The following is a 25,084-nucleotide window of genomic DNA, read 5'->3' as shown; positions in this document are numbered from 1 at the left end:
TAAGGCTTTTTTATGCAGTACTTACTCAAATAATTAATTCTCTCATACTTTACACCCAAACGGATGGAATATTCCAACCCTCCAAAAAACTCATAAAACGACAACAAAGGCAAAACTGTCCAATCTTAAAGATTGCAATAAAACAAAATGCTCCATCAATTTCCTTTATTAACCTGAGTAACACTGGGCCCTAATATAAAGCTGACGGAGTTACTATTGCGTGGCCACGAGAGGAGCGCGTTGGCTCTCGCGACAGCTACCGCTGAGGCGATCACGGCGATTATAGCTATTGTTAAAAGGAACCATTTGGCTACTTCGACGTAGCTTAGGAGTTTGTGAGCGTCCCGGAGTTCTTGCTGTATTGATTCGGGGATTGTTGCGCCCTGAAATAATAAAAATGGGTGGTGTTAGAAAATTTGATTTGTTAACATTAGTAAAAGGTACCAGCTGCAACTAGCGATTTCACCCATCGCTTCTGCGAGGTTACCCACGTCTCGTAGGAACTACTCTATGTACCCAGATAAAAAGTCTTCCCCGATGAAAGGGCAATTTAACAGGAAGGCTACTTTTTATACCGTTGCGAGATATAGTTTCCACGGGTCGCGGGTGAAATTGCTGGTGGAAGATAGTTACTAGGTAGGTAATATTTGCTGTTGATCAAAGTTTTCCAAAAACCTAAATAACTGACGTGTGTCTGACGCATATCAGAGATAATAATGACACTGAATGTTTATTAAATTACACAATATTGTGTTACGTAGTTATATAAACATCACAGTACCTACGTAATAGTATCTGGGACCTATTGCAGTTCGGTATTTTTTACACCTATGAATCTAATTATTTATCAGTATAGAAGATCGGTTAAGTCTATATTTTACGCCCAGTTGGGATGGGGGAGCGCTTTCTCTAATTGCATGGGACTTTAGTCCTACGTAATAACATTTTTGGGAAAATAAACGTGACCTCATTTTATGATGATTTTAATACACAACGAAATTGAAAACGTTCATTTATTTCCCTCTTATTTTTGATCGAACACGCTTACCTAACAAAACATGAGAAATGAAATCCTATTTAGAATAAACCGAAGCCGGGTTTCCCAAATGCACCCGACTCCTGTTTTATAAATGGAAGCAATATTTTACTTTAAAAACATCTGCTATCCGTCTGATTTCAAAGAATGGGATGCTTTCGATCTTGGCAATACGCCACGATCTGGGGCAGATCATTTATGTTAATGAAAAGTTCGTTTGTTTGAACGTGTTAAACTATAGAACTATCTCTAGAAGTCTAGAAATTGTATTATTATTTTATTTTCACCTTTGATAGTTTGAAGTTTGAGTACTTTCGATTAAACTTGAGCTACGCCTTTTCGGAATCGAGTAAAAGTAAAATGCATGAGGGCCATTCGATGTAAGTTTCGAAAGAAACCGGTGGGCTTAACCATAGTAGGTAATTCCAGACTAATATATAAAAATTGCGCGAATACTGTTAGTGTTTTATGTAAAGCATGTGGATGATAAGATTAAAATAAACCAGAGATAAATCAGATTATTTATGACAACAGATAACAGTTCTCTTTGAATGAATATAGGTAACTTTCCATAGTTATATTTTTTATGTGTAAAGTCAACACTATGTAGGTACCTATATATTCCTGAAGTTATGTATGTATTGAACTACGGCTAATAATATTTCTAACTGGCTTCACGATCTTGGAATTTCACATTAGAAAACTCAGGAATGCTTTATCTCACCAGGGAATTGAACTCTAGACCTGAGGAGGATAAAGTAGCAAGTATTTACCTACTGTAATGAAAACTGTTTTCTTAAGATTTTCCAACAAAGACAGCCCATTTTGTATAGTTACTAAACTTGTTCTAAAACATCTTACCTCTTCAAGCCACAGCATAGGGAACAAGCCAGTGGGCACGCTCTTCAACTGAGGAATGGTGTCGATCTGACGCAGCTCTATGTTGAACTGCAGGCGCTTTACTCCACTTAGGACAACTCCGGTCACCTGGAAAAGAGGGAAAAATACTTCATGAACTTCGAACGAAATCTTGCTCTGTCTGTCTGTATCTTGTTTATCGCAATTGGGTAAATTACCAAAAAGCTCTGATGGCAGTTGCTTTTACTCAAGCTTGATTGCAATTTTAGAAAAGCATATAAATCCTTTTGGAAAATATATAAATGAGCTTTCTCTACTTACGCCGTTTTATGAAAGACTGATTAAAATGATGTTTAATAAATAACCGTTGCAATTTATAGAAGAAGCGGCTATGTGCACAACTACTAACGCCATCTACCGAATCGCGACCAAACTTCTAAACCGTTATAAATTAACTTACAGGATCCATATAAACGTAAGTATTATGCTTCTCCTTGTCAGGCTGGACTCCTGACTGGAAGTAGTCCAGCAGTTCTTCGGAGCCGAGGTAGAAGTGAGGTAGAGAGGCGATGGCGGGAGCTCCTTGACACGGCATGAGGTTCAGCAGACCCATGAGGAGGCAGCCGTCGTGGTTTGCGCTCCAGTTCCTGAGAGATGGAATCAATGATATGAAACGATCCTCGATATATTGCTCATTAATTTTTAGCAATATGGTGTCGACTAAAAAAACAGTTTCTAGCAATATCCAGCACTTGACACATATTATGCTAGTTTGTTGTCACCACAAAGATTCAGAAACTACTGAACCCTGTGTCTAGGTAATTCTTTTGTTCTGATATTTTGTTATTCCCGTCGGGGATTCCCCGACCAAAATACTCCATATTTTGTCCGGTTACGGGAAACAGTTAAGACAAAATATAGGTAATGGTGAGGATACTTACTTTTTACAAAAACACCTATTATTAGGGTTAGCGCTTTTCGCTGCAAACGCAGACTCAGAGATCTCGTAGTAATACGTGCTAATGTTGAATAACTCCCGCTTGTCGACCAGATCGGCGTAAACGGACCTGTAAAGTTAAAGATGGTATAATATTATTGGCACTACAACAAACCATTTGAGGTTCGCAAATTGTCTGCAGTTATTTTTGAATTGGAAGGAGCGATTTGAGGACATAAGACGACACGTTTTTATGTTGTCAAGGTAAGCCAAAAGATGTTATGCCTTCCGTTCAAAAAACTGGAACAAGTTGCTTAGATATTCATCGTCAAATCAAACAACTAAGAATCGAAGACTATTCCGGCCCATTTAAAAGAAGTGACATCAAAAATGAATCACGATTTCTTGCCAAGATACTCCTTTGACTTCAATCGTATCTATAAATCATTTTCAAGATTCATAAAGGATCGGAAGTCCTAAACAATTCATCTACAATACAGTCTCAATAGGAGGTAGGTAATCTAATACAACTATTGTAATAGGGTCGTTTGATATAGACAGCTAAAAGAGAAAGGTTTCTACTTATATTCACATGATAATAATATGTTTTGTACAAAAGGATCCTTCGTGAACTCTGGAAATATGGCGACCCGCAGAAACCGGATATCCTCATTTCTAGTTACAGCGTACTTATATCTACAATAATATACCGATGAGGTTTTGTTAGGATAAGTCCGGAATTGTTACCGAGAGCTTTGTGTATTACTCTAGGGTGTCGTATAATTCAGGATTTTAGTACAGAGATTGGTGCACAAAGAAGCAGTCGATTATTTTTAAATGGAAGTAGAAAAACTTGGCATTTAACAAATATACGATTTCCTTTTAGAAAGAGCAATTATATATGTAGAAACGAAATAGACTCGGCACATTCATTACACCACTCATAAAAAACATTGTAAAAATAAACTTTAAGGTCCTTCCCATAGAAGCAAGCCACGTTTTTCTATTTACCTGCAAATATCGGGCTCAAAAGTATAAATCTTCTTGGGCACATTGTTCTCATTGATCGGAGGAAATATAGAAGAGTCGGAGCCGTTGATCTGTCCGCAGTACTTGTCTCCCCACATGGGCATGTTCTCCTGACCCTTGTAGGAGACGATGTTGCCGAGCTCGTAGACGTTGTCTCGGCCGCGTATCATCTCGTAGGGACCGCTTTCTGAGCGGTTCATCTGGAATTTGAAAAAAAGGTAGCTGGGTTATTTTTTGAGATTTGAGGACTACTAAGGAAGTTTTCACATTGTTTGGCAAAAGACGTTCCAAGTTGCTACTCCAAAAGTGATTTTAGAAGTGCAACTAGTTTGTAGATTCGTAAGAACTTTGAAATACTTGAATTATAAAAATGGAAATGAGAAGCACTCTCCAAACTATTTAAAAAAAAAATACTATGTGCTAGTAATACATACATGAGAGAACATGGAGAAATAAAATCCATTTGATCCTTCAGCTTGTCGCATAGTCGGAGGCATCTCTGATCTAATTTTCCCACAAACAAGTCCTGTAAAGAAATGGCGACTTTCAATAATGTATAGAAAACTCAAAAGTTTTTCAGCCTTGAGGTCTACCTACCGTTTTCAATAGCGCGTTCAATTTGAAAAGCCTTCGACTTTACCTAAGGTACCAACATATTTTTTGGTGTAACCCAATTGGCCTAATACGCTTTTCACTGGTTTCTTTGGATCTTTACAAGTGAACTCTCAATTTAAATGGTAATTTGGACCTCAAAAAGTATCTTTTGAATTCAGTTTCTTCGTTACATATCCTAGGACCGTCAAAACTACTTTCTAAACATTTTATTCAGATATGAAAAGTTTTGGGAGTCCAGGATATTCTGAATCTGATTCTATTCGCAGACGTTTGTATGATAAGAACTTTGGTTAGAAACGATACTGAATCCGAATCAGCTCACTTTGCCTAGATAGTGTCTCAATCGAAGAAAGTTCTTTGAAAGGGAAACCAAAACTACTACTAGCTTTTGATAAAAACGGCGTAAGCATTTGTCAGTGTCGTTGTGACTGAAATGGCGAGTTTCCACAAAAATGCTCTAAAAATATGTCAGCGCGACTCCACTGCTTGTAAGTACATCTTATCACATTGCGATTTTAGCGAACATTTTTGAAATTTTCATTCGTATAGTTACTGTTTGCGCAAAGCGAGTATACCAGAAGATGCATTTATTTATGGTGGCTTCTTATCACAACACTTGCGATCAACAATCCCTACGAAGCCCGATAAAAGAATACATCTCAGGGTTGTTTTCCTTACCTAAAGCAGAATTATCACCATCACAGCTGAGGTAGATGCCGTCGAAGAACAGGTCCCTCACTTTGACCCTCAGGAAGGCGTCGTCCAGGCTCGGGAACAGCTGCTCCAACGCTTTGTTCACTATCGCCACTAAACTGGGCATCATGTCGTGGACTGTTAATAAGGCTGCCTGGAAGAAGAACAATATTGTTAGCTTTTGATACTACCGATATCTTCATCTATGGATGTTAATTTGAGGTTTATTTAGAGAGAAGAGTAATGTGAGTATAATTAAATTATGTTATCTAATTTCTAGCTTCCTGCCAGAGAGACAAAATACTGGTAATGAGCACCTTTGTCATCAATAGTTGCTTTAACTCTTCACACAGTTCATATATTCGACAGCTTTTGTTATTTAGTAATAGTACATGTACCAGGTACCTATCTTCCTATCAACCCTTCTTACCCATAGGGACAATAGAAGTACATAGTTACGCACAACTCGCAAGTTAAAGTTTATCTTACAAAGTAGAGATCGAGCTAATAGCCTTTGGGCATAAATACCTACAGACTCCAGACAGACTGCTATTAAGAACTTTAAATAAAACTCCCTTTGCTCAAATCGCAGCAAACTTTCAGTCACGTGTGTGTGTCTTTTAAACAAGTAGGTATTATAAACCAAAGAAGTTTTTTTGAGGAAAACAAAACTTCAATTCACACGTGCAAAGAACAAGTTCTGTCTTCTTACATTTTTATTTCTTTGTTTTTGATCTGCAATGCCCAGTCATGGACATCGACCTAAGATTAATTTGACCTTATGAATAAAATCTATACATACATTAGGTAAAAAACGCTTTTTGAAGTTGATCAAATATACCTTTCATCTCATCAGCTCTGATTATATTAGCTTAGCTAAACATATTTCGAAGATATTTAGGACAGATATTTCTAAAGGACTTGTTGTGGAGATGGACATTAACCCCTAGAAAGAAAATCCGGTTCATTGTCCTTCCTTTTAAGAAACTACCCACGAAATAGGGGCTTCTCAAACAATCAGTTATTTGATAACCTTGTAATAACAAGGTAGTTTCAGTGTCGCGTAGTAGCCGATTTTAATGGACCAAAATAAATATTTTTTTGCCTTTTTATGAGAAGTAGGTAAGCTATACCATCACATAAGGTTTTTATTTGACTCTGAAGATGAGTAAACTGAAAGTTAATTGTTGAACAGTGCATTGTTTTGAACCAATATTTGTGTATAATATTCGTTGTAGGTACATAGTAAACTAACTGACGTTCAAATGTTTTGTTAAATAATTTTGTACCTATGGTTTCTTGCTTGACTTATTTTTAACATTACAATAATTGATGTATTAGCTGATCATATTAAAAAGTTTTGCATGCTCGGCAGCTATAAATTAGCGCAAAGTTATATTGTATAGCCTATTGTTCATTGTTTAAGAATTGCAATGTGTTACGAAATTAGTCTACACTTCAATATTTACGAGAAAACTCTGGAAAAAAGCATCAAGTTTTTAATTATAAAATATGAACTATATAGTGTAAATTATTCAGTGGTTAAAGTTACTTTAGGTTTAGAGCCTAACAATATTATAAAGCAAGAAGATTCAATAATGGAATGCTCGTTGTTTTTAAGAAGGCCAAATTTTTTGCTCGCTTGTTTTTATTAAAAAGAAGTTATAGTTTATGAATCTCCGTGAATTGCTAATTTTGTAAATTGCCTTTAACATCAAAAGATAGGCACGTTACTTGTGACATGACATCAAATATCGAGTTATGGAAAAAGAAGACAGTTTGCTCTGCCTGGAGACGATGATAAGTATCCAAGACGAAATCATTCCACGAAGGTCATGTTTTGCAGACCCCACGACAAAAATATTACAGTATTAATGATATAGATCCTTACCAAGTAAGAGAAGTGTACAACAGTAAGTTCATCATCTTCCGTGAGGCTTCCAGAAGCTTCGGGGTCAAACTCGAAGTGTTTCTTCAGCATATACTTGATTGTGTCATTAGGGCCGTAAACTAGGATTGTTTTCTCTCGGTACTGTCTGAAAAGATGGGAGAAATTGTGTTATTGGTAAAATATTTTGTAAGTAAAGGGAAATAGAGGATGGATATGTATGTTTGACAATGGAAAATGATGACGGTGAAAAGGAAAAAGGATGACCTAGGATCAGTGGCGGATTAACCCTATAAGCACAACAAGCACGTGCTTGGGGCCCCTGTTCTCCAGGGGCCTCCATCCTCTGCTGGCGTTTCATTTTATACCTACATTTTATCGAGATTCATCCACAATATATCCGAAATCACAAGGCGCGAGCAGTTCGGGAGTGACCCTTCATACACCCCCGCCTCTAAACTTGATTGGTCGCAGTGCTGTTGATTGTTGTAGGATCGCAGTGATTTTTTTTTTTCAATTGTGCAGTTGTTATACAATTTTTTTTCGGCTTCTGCTCATCGTTGGGCAAAGAATTAATAGGCAACGATAGCGTTCCGAAGTCGCTATCGTACAGTCGTTGGGAAGCTCACGCTGTAACTACGAGTGCAATATAACAAACATATCCGAAATTTTTGGATGCTTTAGATCAGTGGTCCTGGTGGTGGTTGGCTGGTGGTGCCTGAAGGCATGCCAAGTGGTCCGCGGACCACCGGTTAAGTCCGCGGACGTTGTTATCGATCTTACGTTATCCATCTTACTTGTCCAACAGAAAGAAATGAAGGTTTGAAAAGTAGCCCTTTTACGAAATTTTAGTTCTGAGTCTTAAAACATAATCAAGATTTCCCGCTCGCTTCGCTCGCGTTTTCAAAAATTTGTCAACAAATTAAAAGTTAAGTACGTTTGGGCTACATTGTACGTAATTTTGGTTCTGAGTCTATAATAAAAATAATTAAAATTTCGCGCTCGCTTCGCTCGCGTATTCAGAAACTATGTGCCTTCGTTTTTGCATTTGTCAACAAACAAAAAATTAAGTACGTTTGGGATAAATTTTACCTCCGTACGAGTCCGAAAAAAATTTCGCGCTCGCTTCGCTCGCGCATTTGAAACTACGTGTGCATCACGCTCGCTTCGCTCGGCCAATTTCTTCAACCTTCTATTTCCATTTAAGTAATAGGGGGTCTACACAGGCTCTGTGCTTAGGGCCTCGGATACTCTTAATCCGCCACTGCCTAGGATGATAGGTACCGCCGGTGATTGGTTTAATAATGGTGGACTATAAAAGAGTGGAAAACAATATCAGCTTTATGTGAATTTAAATTGAAGATGAATTTATCCTTAAATCGAATTAGGTTAGTATTTGAACACCTGGGATCATCATCATCATTAGTTACAAATAAAATTCTGCTGTCGAGTTTTTTGCCTGCGTAGATAATTTTCCTTGAGGAGAAGGTAAACTATAAGTTGTATTCGAGCTAATTCAAGACACCAAGATTCTCTCAAAAGGTGCAAAGTCAAGATATCCTTGTAAGGTAGGCATATTCTAAATGGATTTTCTTGGAAATATAGCCGTTAACATTTTGATTTCTTCAAACCGGCAAATACGTAAACATCTGCTCCTCAGCCTTTTCAAGTATTTTCAAGGGTATTCTATTGTAAATGGGGTGGTATTACAAATGTAAGGGTAATTTAAGTAAAATGTTCATTGAAATTGTCTACAATGAACATAAAAACGATTCAAATAAAGGTCAGGAGTTTTGTAAGCTTTTAACATAGAAAATTAGGGGAGCTTTTAATAATATTGTCAATAGGTACTATGGAATGGAATTCAATGAAATACTAAAATAATATAGAATGGTTTTCACATGCGAATTTTTGTGTCATAGTGAACAATTGCTGTGAAAGTAGTACGTCTATTATTGAAGATAATTGTAAAACAAATGAAAGAAGAAATGTTCCCAACATTAGAACAAGAAAGCATATAATTTCCCTCTTTTTAATAATTAGGTAAACTTGTTTCGCTGATTTTTCTTCATTTCACTGGTTTTCAGTAAAACACAAATTATAGAGTTTCTTTCTATGCCATAATAAATTATGATTCATGTGTATATTTGTTTTATTTTACAATCGAAAACATGTCACAAAGAATTCGAAGACAGAAATGTGATCTAGTATTAACTGTAGAAAACCAAATCAATATTTATCAAGAGTCGCTAAGGGCACCTCTATAAGAGTTTATTTAGAAGAACATTAAGTACTTTTTTTTATTAAAAATAGTATGTATTATTAGTATGCATTAGCACAAAACATGTACATTAGTTTGAGGTAAATGTTTTGTGTATTGATCACAAAACGAAAGGATAGAAAAGTTAATTTATTTATAGACTGTTAAGCTTGACAGGGCTTATCTTAATTTACCAACTCATTAAGAATATCTTTGCCTAAAGGCCTGCAAGCTTTTTTTCTTGAATTGAAAGAGTTAAGCATTATTTTTTGCATTAAAAGAAATATCTGGTCTATTAAAATACATTAAATAAGCACTTACTTATAAACATAAGGCCCAATCTCCTTAAGTATAGGTTTCTCCCCCCGGTTGACCTCCTCCACGTTGGTCACGTTGAACACGTAGACTTTGAAGTCCAGCGGTATGGGCAGCTTCACCCATCTATCGAACATCTTGGAATCGTTCGATAACTGAACATTCTGGAAGCAAAACATACAAATAAGTAATAGATATATGTTATGTAAAGTTATAAGTTTTTTTACAGTTTACTTTTTTTACGAAATCTACACTAACATTATAAGGCTAAACTCAAGAACTATCAGGGCGATTTGAAAAAATATTTCAGTCTTAAAAGGCAGGTATGAAGCAGGCTATAGGCTTCTTTTTATCTGTGTACGCGGCGTAATTACGACGTATCGTGGCTGGTAGAGCTAGAATAATATTTAAAAAAACCTATTGGAAAACATTAAAAGCATAAAAAATTGTGCAGTTTGCCCCATTGATGTAGGGATGTATGAGGAAGCTTTAGGTATGTGTGCAGTATATTCTCGTGTAAAACCAAGATAGGTCTTAATTTAATATATATACCTATGTATCTATACGTAAATATCTATCCTGTATTGAAAATAAAAATGCAGAAATATATCGTCATGCGAAGGCTGGCTGTTTTACTTCAATTTAAAGGGCAAGGTCGTATCCTACTAAGAAACTGGATCGCTGATCTTGACTAGGCATGCTCGTGATAAGATCAGTACCTACTTATCGAAGTATTGTTCTAGAATACCAGCCATAAAATGCCTGTGTAATTAGAGGTAGTGAAGTACTATTGCGGCATATCGATTGCAATGTATCTTTGATTCTGTGTTGTAATTATAGCAGACACGGTTTTCATCACCAACTAGCCTACTCATACCAAAGTCATGTTAGATAAAACAAAATATTTGTAACTTAAATGTTCTTTTGAATAGACTTTGTTCACCTTATTTAGCAGTAATACAAGAAAAGCTATAAAAAACTGAAGGTCTAATAGTGCAATGACATCTTAAAAAACTTCATTGAATAAAGTCAATAAAAGTTGCAACAATAAAATCATTGACAAGAAAAGGATCGAAGTGTTGAATATCTTATAAAACAAACATAAAACTGACGACAATTTGTTAATTAAAGCAAAATATAAAAGCAGATAAATGAGTAGTGCAAATTGTTAAACTTTATGATTTATGAACACAACAAAAGTAGCAATTTTTTGCCATTCATTGAATTTATTTTGATTGCTTACTGGCAAAATATTTACATTAAATTAATATTTTTGACAATAGACATGCCAATTTCCGTTACGGTTCAATGAACTTAAAATATCTTCATGTAGTTATAAATAATAGGTACATAATTGAATATGCATAATTTTCTTAAACAATGACTTAGGTAAAACTGTTAATTGATTAACAATTAACAAAGACAATATTTATTTTTGACAATTTACTGCTAAAAGGTCGTTGAGTCAGGTTATTTGCCTTTGTTATTAGATCACACAGTATTTATTATTATTTATTTGTGTTATATAGATAAAAACTGTTTTTTTTTAACGTTTTGTAACAAAAAAGTACCTTCAGTTAACCTTAACATAAAGTTCGGTAACATTTGACATTTGCTTTAGATAGAACTATTATTATAGTCATATTAAGATACATATGTCATGTATATGTAGAAAAGCCTTTAATGTTATTGAATCTGAAAGAAACTTGAAATATTTCTTTTAACATGGCATATATTTTTACTTGCGTATAAAATACCATTCCAAGCATATTTTCCCATAGGTACTTATGTCGCTTGATCTCGTTAGAAAACTTCCCGCCGCCTGCGTAGAGCATTTACTATAAGTACTCTATTGATTCCCTAAGACTTTGCAGAAGTTTGTATTTATTATGCTCCATCAATCTCCTCGATTGAAAACTAGCTTCTGCCCGTGACTTCTTCTACGTGGGCGATTTAGAACTGCCGAAATACTATACGTACTTGCATGCATTATCGTAGTATAGATATTATTTCACATTACAGCGTAATTATTATGCAAGCAACTGAGGAGCTAGCGGATTACTTACGGCCTTATTGAAAATCTATACTTAATATTATTAAGCTGAGGAGTTTGTTTGAACGCGCTAATTTCAGGAAGTGCTGGTCCGATTTGAACATTTATCTTTGTGTTAGATAGCCCGTTTATCGAGGAAGGCCTCTATATTATAATATGTATATTAGGCAACTATTTATCCGGGTTAGTGCAAAGGTTTCCACGGGTTTCAGGTGAAACCGCTGGCAGAAGCTAGTGTTATTATATATCAGTCACTATATCATGATAAACTAGATCTTATGGCAGTTATTGAACTTGTTCAGAGTAGAAATGGAGCAAAAACCTTTAGTTTATGTAGGGCACAAAGCCTGGCAAGTTATCAAGGGAATATCGAACAGTTGTTTAATAAGCACTTGCCAAGTCTGCTGTATAAACTTGGCATGATTCTGCAATTCAGTTATTGCCACGCTTATTGCTTTTCAGGCACTTTAAAAAGCCGTTTTTATTTAAAGGACTGATTGCATTTATATGAATATGGGTACTTGATATTTTTGTTTAATAATAGAAGATTTTACATAGGGAATTCAAATGTGGAAATTAATGGTTGACCCACTAACCTTCTCAATTTTATTTTGAAGTTTTAGATATTCTGTTGTTTTTGTATTATATGGCTAACATAAGAACAGTGGCGAGAAGCTTGCCATTGATGTCCGCGGATTAGTTGCATCATTAAAATATAAAAATAACAAAACATTGCAAAATTGGCGATTTGACAACTGAAAATGGTTCGGTTATCGTTATAGCTAAATGGTGCTCACCGCATAAGAATTTGAGGAGACATAAATGTTCATGATCCACTGAGACTCTTATTACATTACCAATATTTATTCTAAGTATACATAACACAAGTAATCATAATAAAACGGCCATTTATGTAATGTCAATCATAATAATATTGATATATTGTCGACAGCAATAATATTCCTATGTATGTATTGGGCGACAACTATAATTTAATGATTCGTGGTAGAATTTGCCATGTTTAATTTATATGCTATGTAATTGGAAAAGTCCTGTGAAGGCCACGAATTATAACTATAGTATTTGAAAAGTAAATCGGATGTAGCTTCGATAAATGGTTGTAAACATCCTCATCCTCCGAGCCTTTTTCCCAATCATGTTGGGGTCGGCTTCCAGTCTAACCGGATTCAGCTGAGTAATGCACTGGGCATTACAAGAAGCGACTGCCTATCTGACTTCCTCATTTACCCGGGCAACCCGATACCCGTTAGACTGGAAATGGTTGTAAACAAATCAATGTAATTCAGGTTATTATCAAACTGGCTTTTCCCCGTTGTTTCCTTTTACCATAATACATATTTTCTTCAAAATTATACTGATGCAGTTGTTTCATTGAAATCGATTATTTTATGAGTCTTTGAACATGCTATGGACAATTACAGCAAGAAATAAATAATAGTTTGGATTTTGCATGATAGTGGTATAACATAAAGGCTTATTGAAAAGTTTAAATAAAATAAATGGCAATTTTAGATGCTTGTATTTTAATTGATTAATAGTTCAAAGGGTGCTTAAATAAGTCCAAAATAGAAAAGGTAGCTATGTAGTTAGCAACGAACCTAGCTTACTTACGTACTTAAGTTGTCTTTAAAAGAGATTTATTAAGCAGTAACTTAACAATGGATATTATTTATGTTTGTGTTCTTTGTTATTATTGTAGGTGAGATTTTATAATAAACTAGATGTTCATCCCCATTCCAAGAGATCTACTTTTCACAATCGGATAAAAAGTAGCCAGCGTGGTTCTAGACTGTGTAACAGACACATGCAGGACAGGAAAGATAGGCAAGTGTAAGTCAAATATCGTGAAGTTTTTTTAGAGAAGAATCTGATAGTAACCCAAGAAATAATTTTCTTTAAGCAGGCACTCAATCATTTTTATGAGTTTCCCACCTTGTGATTTATTGAAATTATGAAATCAATTTCATGACCGTATTATTTACATGTGAAAAACAATTGAATAGGTATACTTAACTTACGTATTTGACTTCGTATTTCTAAAGCGATATATACAATATAGCGATGATCAAGCCAAAAAAATGTATGGTAATTAATCTTGCTTTCTTTTTCAGACAGCTGCCGTTTCCCTTATTTAATGAATATAATTAAAGTCTCTGACTAAGCCTATAAATAAAGGCACATTCACTAATGAAAGACTCTTAGTAAGTACCTACTAGATTATAAAATTATTGTTTCTTAGGTAATTGTAAAGGCAAAAATTAGGGATTTTCAATACTTTCGCTTTCATGTACTAATATTATAAACCTGAATAGTTTGCTTTATTTGAACCAATTTGAAAGGATTTTTCAAATTGGTTCAGTACTTTCGGAGCCTTTGGGATAAAAATAAATAAAAAAAACTCTTTATGTTAGTACCTATAGATTACAAGCTACGACGATGATGTCAAGATTATGTGGAAATGCAATGTAAACGATAAGAAAATGTCCCATTACTCATTTACAGAATAACAATAGACCGTTAGCTGTCAACCGAAGGGTCTTAGGTTCAAACATGTCTATTGACAAGACCACTTGGAACAACGGTTCATATTGTTAAACATAATTGTTTAATCCTTTACTTGGCTATCATTATCAGAAGCAAAAAATTGTGGGAAATTGTTTACGTCAGGTTTGTGTCATGTTGAAGTTTATTTACCTTCATTGTTTAATTTTGACGAGTTTGACATATATACTTGTTTTTTTTTATTGTTTAACTGTTGTTCATGTTGTTCAAACAATATTCGGTACAGGTAATTTGCCTAATTTATTTTAGTAAAACTTAATAACACCCAGATCTAACAAACGAACATATTCAAGAGATATCTAATTGTAATATCAAACACGCACGTCTTTATAAAGAGTGGCAATTTTTTTGTGAAAGTAATACTTTTTCATTTATAAAATGTAACATACCCGAACATTACATTGAAACAGTTATTATCGAAATGTAAATGACAGACGTAAAGAACTGTTACGTATTATTTTTATACGAATATCGTAAGTGATTTTCATGTGATTTTACGCCTAATAATTGACAGCGCTTTTAGACAAATCTGCTTTCTGCCAACAAATATGATTCAGGCGTTGAAACGTAAGTGCGGATAACATAAGTAATATAATAAATAAATGTGCTAGCTAAAATAAATTAACTGACAGTATTCAGAGTAAAATATACACAATTTGAAATAATAAAATGAGGGCCCATTTGCCTGAAATAAAGGAGTAAAAAATAAAAATAATTTGATTTACGATAAACTGGACAAGGACATAAGAACAAGAAGTGAATGAAATAGCGGGAAACAGCCAGTTAAAGCTAAGTACTCATCTAATAAAAACCTTTACAATGAGGAAAATACTTCTAGGCGAGTGATACACATTTATGGACATGCACTGTATTGACCGTTGAGTGGCGTTTACACTGTTTATGATAAATATTCTTGTTGTTATTGCAACATTTCTAATTGTTTAGTTTACCTAACTAAAGGTTGAGGACCAACATAAGAAAATGAGAGCATATTTAATGGTAGTTCAATAACTATTACGTAATCTGTGGTGGTTCATTGTGAAAATCAATGTTAAGAGTAAATGGTTTGACGAGGTGTATGCAAGTCTACTGGCTTAGAGGAATTAGGTGCAATAAGGTCAGAAAAAGTATTAGGTACCTATAGTGATTTTCCGTGCAATCTTTGCACTATAAGATTTTGAACAAGAAAAAGTAAACAAATGGAAATGGGGCAAAAATCCCATCTTTAGACTTATTTTCCTTTTTTAGTTTTGACGCACTGCCATATAGGTCAACTTGCAATATTTTTTTCTTTTGTATGAACCATCCTTTACGTCAAGATCGCTGGTCGGAGGATTCCACTTGTTCAAGGATATCTACTAGCTCCATAGTAAATAATGGGTATATCTTTATATACTTAATTTCTTTAGTTAATCGAGCATGCAATAAAACTACTTAGTATACTTAAATTGTAAACTGATTTACAGATTTCTAAATTATTTTATTGACGCGCAATGTGCAATGTTACTTTGGCGTCCAGATTTTATTATCTTTTGTGGTTTTTGTGGTTAGAACTGATCCCGTGCATCATATATTTAATCTTTGTTGACTGCCTACTACGAACCTACGCGATATTTATATAGGAGAAAGGAAAAAGCGAGAGAAATGTTTATTTATAAAATAACCAACCAACGTAAATGTCTCTTTGTCTTGTCTTGGTGTATTTATGGGATCAGTTCTCGCCAAACTCAGAACATCGCTCGAGAAGTTGCTCAGAACTACCACAGTTTATCAGGGGGTGGCTGAGAGGTGCGAAGGTGAAGAACGGCGTATATCCGCAAAATTGGGTCAGTGGGTATGCTTGAGAGCGGAATTGATTGGAAGTAAATTGCGTATCGCAATGGAGTTTGGCCAGAACTGTACCAAATAGTGCAAAAGACAGATGAAATTAATAATAGTATGTATTGTCTATTGCTCTGGATAAATATCGGTTACTTACTTGCTGTAAACCAAAGAAAAAAATGTTGTTTACGCTTTTTATCAGGTCCCTCATTTCCAATGCAAATAATAATATCAACTAGTAAGTAAGTAGTGTATAATGTATTCAAGTTCATTATTTATATAAGATCACGTCACTGGGATTTTACTTGGTCTACAAGCGTCATTTTGTATTAAAACTAGTTAAGTATATCTATCCTTACCTATGTAGGTATCATAAACGCAATAGTTTCTGTCTTTTTGTCCATGCTTTCACGCTAATACTACCGAAGCCATTGAAATAAAATTAGTATGTATAATATAATATATTATGTATGATAAAACGGTGAAGGAAAACATCTTGAGGAAACCTGGACTATATAGCCTGAAATCACCAACCCGCAGTGAGCAAGCGTGGTGATTAATGCTCAATCCTTCTCCGTGTGAAAGGAGGCCTGTGCCCAGCAGTGGGACGATAAAAAGGCTGTAACAGTATGTACACGGATAGTTTAGTTCCTGGGAAAGTACATGGGCTATTTTTATCTTAGTAAGTAAAGTTCTAAGTTATAAATAAGTGAGAACTCCGGGAACCAGTTAGATGGTTATAAAAACTCTTTATTGGACTTTGAACGATGAACTTTAGTTTGTTTGGGTTAAAAAAGTTGGTTTTTCCTTCATTATAAGATTTCTATGAAATCTATTTACCGAGTAGCTCTTAGCAGGTTTGTTTCTTAGAATTTGGTCGAGCCGGTGTTTTGCTGCTATTTTATTGCTTCCACAATTGATAAGTTTGATATCTAGGTAAAAATTAGTAGGTAGTAAGTAGGTATTCTAACAATCCTCACCATTATAAATGTGAGAGTAACTCCGTCAGCCTAGTGCGCTTTCACGCAAAAACTACTAAATTGATTTAAATGAAGTTGGAAGATAGTCTAAAATCCGAGGTACGTTATGGTCTACTTTTTGTTAGGATGAATATTAGTGGTACCTATCGTTTTTGTCATGATCAATTAAACTGTCTTAAAATCTGATTATCACTGTTATTTGAGTAAAAGTTGTAATTTTTAACGTAGAATAAATAAAAAAAATATTTGTTAAGAATTGTTATAATTCATTATTGTCTTTAAAATATAAATTAGCATTTTTATTGCCGATTATTACCTACTTACTTAAATTCTTACCAAAAGAGGTAATTTAAGTTTTTTCTCACACGTCTTAGCTATGACAATTAAATTCACAATCAATTGGAAGTTATTTAATATACCTTAAATTAATTATACTCTTTGCATAATCATGGGAATCTAGGAAGTGGCAATAAAGTTTTTTAGCGTGAATCTACAAAAAAAAAAGTTCAATGTCATTACCTAAGCATTGAAAGCACCACTGTTGTTGGACAAATTGGTAAAATTAGATTTTTGTGTCACTAAGAACTTTTTAAGGTATTTTACTTCAACCCCATGTAAATCTCTTTACAACCGCAGCAGTTCATTATCCCTGAAAGATATAAATTACTGTAAAATCCTCTAAACTCAGACCATAAACTAGTTGTATTTACACTATTAGGTATTAAAGGCTTTTCTTTGGTTGCTGTAAGTTGCACTATTTTGTAAGTTCACAATGCAACTTAAACCTGGGGCATTATTTCGTACCATCCCGAATTCAAGTAAGGTTTTGTATAATTCTACATATAAAAGAAAATACATAAACTGGCAACTGTTTATACTATACTATTGTTTTATTATGAACTGTTTATTTTACAACTCTATTCACCACGCAACTGTTCAATTGAAATACTGTTAAAATATGTAACATATGTGTATTGTTATTATGCAATTTCATATGACTAGTCGTTTTCCTGTGGTTTCATCGGCGGCTAATGAGAAATTCTGCTCGTACTAGGGTAAAATATAGCCTATGTGACTCGGGAATAGCGTAGCTTTCTAAAAGTGAAAGAATTTCTCAAATCGGTTCAATAGTTTTGGAGCCTTTAGGGTACAAACAAAAATAATTTCCTCTTCATTGATAAAAGGATAAGGATATAGAGATTTTACCCATATAAATACACGAGTATTTGATACCTAGCTGGTATAAAAAATATATAAATCATAAGAAAATATGGTTCTTGTAGCTGTTCCTAAAAGGTTGTAATCAGTTATAATAGTATAACAAGGTGTTTAGACGATTATTTCGTTGAAATGGTTGTGAAGTTGTTAATGTTTCAATGAATGATAAGGAGCCTGTAGGCGCCCAGAAGCTTTTTGTAAAAGAAATCTTAAAAATAGAGGCACAAGTGTTAATTTTGATTAGCACAAAATTGAAGCGAAAGCATATTGAAGATCTACTTACATATTATTCCTTCTCGATAAAGATGCTTATTTATAGAAATATTCCAGAATACCAAAACCCAAAACAACACACCACACCAAAATAAATAGATATGGATAAAACTCACTTTCTGTATTTGTTTATTAACAACTTTCTGAAAACCCCAGGAAGCCAGTACAATGGCGATCACCAAGAAAATCATGGACACACCGAAGAATATTTTCGAGTGTTTCCCCAACATTTTTACACTAATTTTTAACACTTTTTACACTTTTCTGTTAAATTTGTTTATCGGCGCGACATAAGTCCGTCTGTGTCAACACTCGAACTATAATTGTAAAGGAATTATTGTTTGCACGCAGTTTTCCTCATGACCAGTTTTTTTTTATAATATTTTTTTATTATTGTATAAGGGATCAGGTTTTTGATTTTAAACAGGGTGACATTAAAGTGATTTAGGTCATCGATTTGGTCAATTTAGGTAAGTAAGGTTTTAATGCGATTTTTTGTTAGTGTTTGAATTTTGTATCGACTTATTTTTGTTTGGTTTTTATTTTATTGAAACATGTTGTTTCTATGAAACATTATTTGATTGTAGTGTAAATATTGATGCTAACGTTAAACTAAAAAATGGGTGTACAATAGTCCCGTTTTTCTTTACCGATAGTGCACGTATTGCTATTTTAACATAACTTTGCGTACTGATAAAATATTATTTTTTACGGTTTGTACAGTAATAAAGTAACAACACTATAAATTATTTTCTGAAGTGTAATGTAGCAAATTTTATCCAGACGTGTTTTAACAATGTTTTATTTAATCAAATAATAATTTAGTTATAAATTTGTTAAATTAAATTAGTTATAAATTTATTTATAAAATCCCCATTCAATAAAAATAGTAAAGATAAAATTAAAAGGTTACTTAAGACTCTGAATCTTGATAATAAATAAGAAAGTATAAAACAAGTGGCTCTGCATCTCTAAATTGAAAAAACCTACATAATTAAAAAAAAAATATTTGTATGAATCTTATACTTAAGTGTTGACTTATCTCTTATCTAAGACTAGTCAACTTTGCCTTGCAATATGGAAATTTTGACCCATCATCATTCACGATTTGAAGGCAGTTTAACTCAAAAATGTAGGTACGTACACGACAGTAAATAATAATGGAAACAATTAAGTAAGACATCCTATTCATTACTTACAAAGCTATTTCTATTATCTCTCTCTAGTTAAAATATTCCTCATTTATTCTTTTTCCATTAAATATACAAACATAGTTCTAACGTTCTATTAGGACCCAAGTTCACCGACAACATACCTAAACTTCAGTTTTTCTTAAAGGAACCGTTTACTTTGACAGTTGAACTGGAAACAGTTTATAGTATTATTCAGGTGTTTTGAGAAAACTGAAGTTTATGTTGATGGTGAACTTTGGCTTTTAATATACCTGCCTTTTTCGACATTAATTTGTTTTTAAGGCAATTTTCCTTTCAAAGGTAAATAAATCTATAATGTAATATTTTTTTAGTTTTTAGCTTTTTTATTACAAGAATAGTTTTCAGTTTTATCTTGTTTTAACTTAATAGAGTATAGACAATAAAAATAAATATTATATTTATTAGTGTATTTTTCCGAAGATCAGGTGTCATGCACGTGTGAAATTGTTATTGTAGTAACACACGCTATTTCAATGATAATGGAAAAAAACATTTGCTAGTTAATTTGGGAACTGGTTTCAGTTTGAATTTTTGGAAAAAAAGATTATTCTTATGACAACTAGTTTTAAGATAATTATGTTTTTTATTTTTATTATTTGTACCAAGTTTACAAGTTTGTTGTCCATTGAAGTGATTATATTTTTTTATTAACACATTGTATGATAATTTAATTATTGTGAAAAAATGCGAAAAATATTCGTTGATATGTTTGCATTACTTAATACGTATTAATTAAAAATGTAAACATATTACGATTTAATATGCTTCCTTATTAGATTAATTATTTGTTAAATTATAAAAAAAAATTAAGAAAAAATATTAAACTTGTGGATTTTGTTTTTTTTCTATGTTATTATATATTAAAATTTTAGATACTTTTATCTCATCACAAAACACAGCACATGTCCAATAGAAACACGATTTACAAATAAAAGACGTTTGGACCACACAATATCGTACGAACACTGAGTTACCTACACACGCCAGTCACGCCATTGTCACACGTAATTGCAAACACACACATGCAAACATTATTAGTGTTGTACCTGTAATGGATATTGTTCGAATAATTCCCACTCGTTTGGGATATTTTACCGAATAATTGACTCTTTTTTATCGTGGTATTTTGTTTAAGCGCTTCCCCGTTGGTGACATTAAAAAATATGATGCTATATTTAATGAGTCCTATTTGCTGATTGCTGAATATTTTAATGTAATATTAAAATATTTTACCGGCAATCTGATTGATATGTATCATTTTCAAAAGTTTTGTGTGCTTCAAAGATTTAATATACCTTTAATGTAATGTACAACGCATTGATGTAAATTAAAGCTGAATAAATTGACAACGGTAACGTATATTATGGAACAATTTGGCTCATGAGAGACAATATGCTTGTCGATATGGCTAGAAAAATATGTTACCTACCTACCTACTTGTGAGATGATGGCACATAGAAGATTATGAATGGAGAAAATTAGCTGGGGCGACACCAAATATAATTGGAATAAGGGCAGGATGATGATGATAATGATGATGAGAAATGTGTATACTAATACGAACTTAAATTAATAGATTACCTTCACTAAAAACTTAGCGTAGACAGTTTTACTGACAGCAAAATAACATAAATCTTTTTTGATAAAAATAAATAAAATCTTCATCATAAAAATATATTTTTCATTTGGAAACTAAAAATATCAGGCAAAAGCTATACGAAAATCTAATTATCCTCGAGGGAAAATGTTGTCATTTAGATAAAAAAGTATCGTGACCGATCGTATTTTAGATAAATAGGAGTTGAAATGTCATGTTCACGATAAAATTAATAAAGCGCATTTTCCTCAATAAGATTAAAGTCATCGATTGTCTGAGGTCAGGTGTATTCCCTTGCGTCATTAGGCATTTAAAGTTGTACTTTTCTATTACGAAATTCAGTAAGTACTAACTGTTTTTTATTCCAATAAAATATTCAAATTGTAACTATATGACGTGGGTGTCACATTAATTAAAGAAAATGATTTTTCACACATACCTACAAGTTTCTCGTTCAAAAAATGAACTCTCGATATCACGCCAATCCGAAATCTAAAATGCTATGGCGCTTTGCAGTTTCTGAAAAAGAAATGGAGTACCTACGTCTACTATTGACGAGTTCTTTCTTTGTGCATTTTCCTGCAATCGTGACGGTAAAACTCTCGAAAGCTCTATTTAAGGTTAGTTTAGACAAGGGATTTCGTCTTGAGACTACTTCTGGCTCACGACAGAGAAATCTTTAAACCTTTAGGGTACTTAAGAGTCTATTGTGTACTTTATATGTTGTGGTTAGATATATGATGCAGTTTCAAGTGATGCTAAGGCTAAAGGTTTCCAATTTCGACAACGGCGACGTTGAAGAGCGGATAATTTTGCTTGACTTTGACGACTAAAATTCACACATGAAGAAAGTGTTGACGACACAGACTAGAAGATAAAGATAAAAGTGTTGAAGAAAATAACTTAATTATTTTAAGACTTTTCAAAGGAATGTAAGAAATTATCTAGATTATGGTAATGTGTTTGAGCAACTATGACCGTGGTGTACCTGTGTATTAAGTTCTCTGGTACAACCATGTACGACTATAGCACTATTATTTTTTGACATAAGTTTCGTATGTTGTGACCTATGATCCTTCTAACAACGGTAAGCAAGGTTTAAACGGTTAGTGCTTACGAATACCAAAAAACACAAACTGAAAGTTTTGTATTTTATGTTGATAAGTATCTGGTTAACAAAATTTCATATTTTTTATCAATATGAAAGTTTTGTATTCATAACAATAATTAACTTCGATATGATCTAACGTTAGATAACTTATTATTGCAAAAGATATTACAAGTTCTATGAACAATTTTCATGTTCCACAGTACTTTACTGATAACATGTCAATAACAAAACTTTTTCTATTAGTTTAGTATCACTAGTGTTTCTGAAACCTAAGTTATAAAGAAATAGGTTCATTCTATAGACTTGATTTCGTCAGCGGTTTCACCCGCGTCCCATGGGAACTACATAACGCGCAAATAAAGTAGCCTATAGCCTACCTCGATGATATGCTATTTAATACTGAATCAATTTTCTAATTGATATTGGCGCCTTTAATCAAATATATTAACTATTCAGCTTTATAATATTACAAAAGATTATCTCATATGACTTATTATCAAAGCTTTTATTACTATTGACAGATTACAGGAAACTTCGCATTTCTTCTACATTATAACTAGATTAATTCTGAGAATACAATCTCGAGACGAGACATAAATGCTTTTTATATACTTAAACATTGATAATATTGTCATCAAAGTAATCAGTGCTAGGAAAATGACAAAATTGTCCAATCAGGCACGGATCAAATGACAACGAAATTACTTCCTGTCGAATATTATATTTTGTATAAAAAACAAAGTATTTAAATGTATATAAAATTATGAAGAGGCTAGTGGCTTAGTATGAATGACTGGGGCCGATCGATCATAAGGTATAGTTATCGGCACGAATCTTGAGCTCTGACCTACATGTGCGCAGAAGTGATTTATTAGCAAAGAACCAATCCCGAGTCACTGCGGGCCAATCACCGCTTTAGCCCGGCCCCGCGCTTCACTTCATACCACAAAAGGGACCCAATAATTGTTACAATAAACTGTTGCGCAGGTGAAGGTCAGAGCTCAAGACTCGTGCCGATAACAATAAAGCAACGGTTGGTGCAGTCAGTCTGTAGATGGGTGATATTCTAGACTACGAGTTCCTCCATGTATCGGTAGGCATGTTAGGTGCCGGTTGTCATTTGAATGTCTTGGGCAGTCAATAGGACTTTTTACCAAGGGATATCGGGTTGCCTGGATAACTGGTTTGAGGAGGTCAGATTGGCAGTCAAAGCTAGGCAGATGATAATAAAATTATACAATATCTCTTAATTTTCTTAATTTTCTTAGGCCGGCAGAACGGCAATGACAACATTTCCATGCATGATTGAGAAAAAAAAATATTTGAAATACATTAGGTGCGAAAAGATAGTACATGTATATTTGCTGTTTAGGTACACATTTTTTTTCATATAGCGTGTCATATCCTATGCAGTTTATTCTAATCGATAGTTAAACGCGCAGTAGTAAGTAATTAAAATACCCCGTTTTATGGTTCCAACGATATTTCTGCCGTAATTTAAATGCTAAAACTGATAGTATCGCTAATAAATTAGCAAAATACTGCATTTATATATAGTTGCACTAGTTATTTTAATGGTTTTACTCGAAAGAAAATTAGTTTATGCATTTGGATAGAACCCTGTCAGTTGGACTTTTGTGACTCGTGTTGAATTTTAAGAAAAAATGTTTTCAGATTAAGCTTAGATGACAGGAGCGATTTATCATGTAAGGTCATTTATTTTTATTTGTAGGTAGAGAACAGTAATTAAGGATAAAAATAAAGAAAATGTAAATGTACATTTTTTAAAAATACCTAGGTACTTCGAACTTTATACTCAGTTTTTTCTTCAGCTTTCACGACAAAACTACAGAATCGAATAAGATGAAGGTAGACCGATAGTCTAGAACCTCAAAAAGAACATAGGCTGCTTTTTATCCCGACTCGGGAAGTTGTTCCCCTAGGACGCAGGTGTGACCGTGGGGAAAAGTTAGTATAATATAAACTGAAAATATTGTTTTTCATAAATATCGTGAGTCTAATAATTGATATTATCTACCTTGTCTCCATTATTGTTTTCCACATTAAACTAACCTACTATAATAACCATTTCAATCAGATTAGAACCTTAAAATGATTGGTAGGTTATATCTATCCTAACTAAAATGTCAAGGTTGCAATCATAGTTATAACAGGACTTTTTGGTAACTTTTATTATTTTTCGGTCCTAGGGGATGGATTTCGTTTTCGAGCGTGACCCAAAGGACCAGATTTATTTGAAATTCGAAGAATTTTCTAGAAGGTTATGAAAGGGTATCGATGTGGATAATATGATGGTTTCTCTTTATTATGTAAGGCCCTATTATTTTTGATATTGAGCCGATTTTAAATCTGAAGACTGATCGGATCAATTTTAATGAGTTCTTTGGGTAGTAAGATTCTTTAAAGTCTTTTTCAACTTTTTTTAAAGTAGCTTGGGGCAATCTAAGTTACGGCGTATAAAATTAAAATGAATTTTGTGTGTGTTTTTTTTATTTAATTAAATGGATACTCAATTGAAATTAATTAAGTAAACAATTATAAGAACTTCAATACCACAATATTATTAAGTTTAACTGCTTGAC

At 33.5% G+C, this 25,084-nt stretch overlaps 1 protein-coding gene across 1 annotated transcript; it reads right to left on the bottom strand.

Annotated features, from left to right (window-relative positions):
* Nucleotides 1–151: 151 nt before the first annotated feature.
* Nucleotides 152–20,782, bottom strand: LOC110370982 (sensory neuron membrane protein 2). Its single transcript, XM_021327023.3, has 11 exons — nt 20,650–20,782; nt 18,676–18,876; nt 9,638–9,795; nt 7,060–7,204; nt 5,154–5,322; nt 4,295–4,386; nt 3,843–4,060; nt 2,836–2,961; nt 2,355–2,541; nt 1,898–2,023; nt 152–383 (listed from the first exon to the last, which is right to left on the bottom strand). The coding sequence occupies exons 2-11, from the start codon at nt 18,787–18,789 to the stop codon at nt 156–158; spliced, it is 1,563 nt and encodes a 520-aa protein (XP_021182698.3). The 5' UTR covers nt 18,790–18,876; nt 20,650–20,782; the 3' UTR covers nt 152–155.
* Between the last annotated feature and the right edge of the window lie 4,302 nt (nt 20,783–25,084).

This window comes from Helicoverpa armigera, chromosome 10 (genome assembly GCF_030705265.1).
Source record: "Helicoverpa armigera isolate CAAS_96S chromosome 10, ASM3070526v1, whole genome shotgun sequence".
Classification (NCBI taxonomy): Eukaryota; Metazoa; Arthropoda; class Insecta; order Lepidoptera; family Noctuidae; genus Helicoverpa; species Helicoverpa armigera.
Note: the sequence above shows the minus strand (reverse complement) of the source record. Positions and strands in the feature narration are given on the sequence as shown.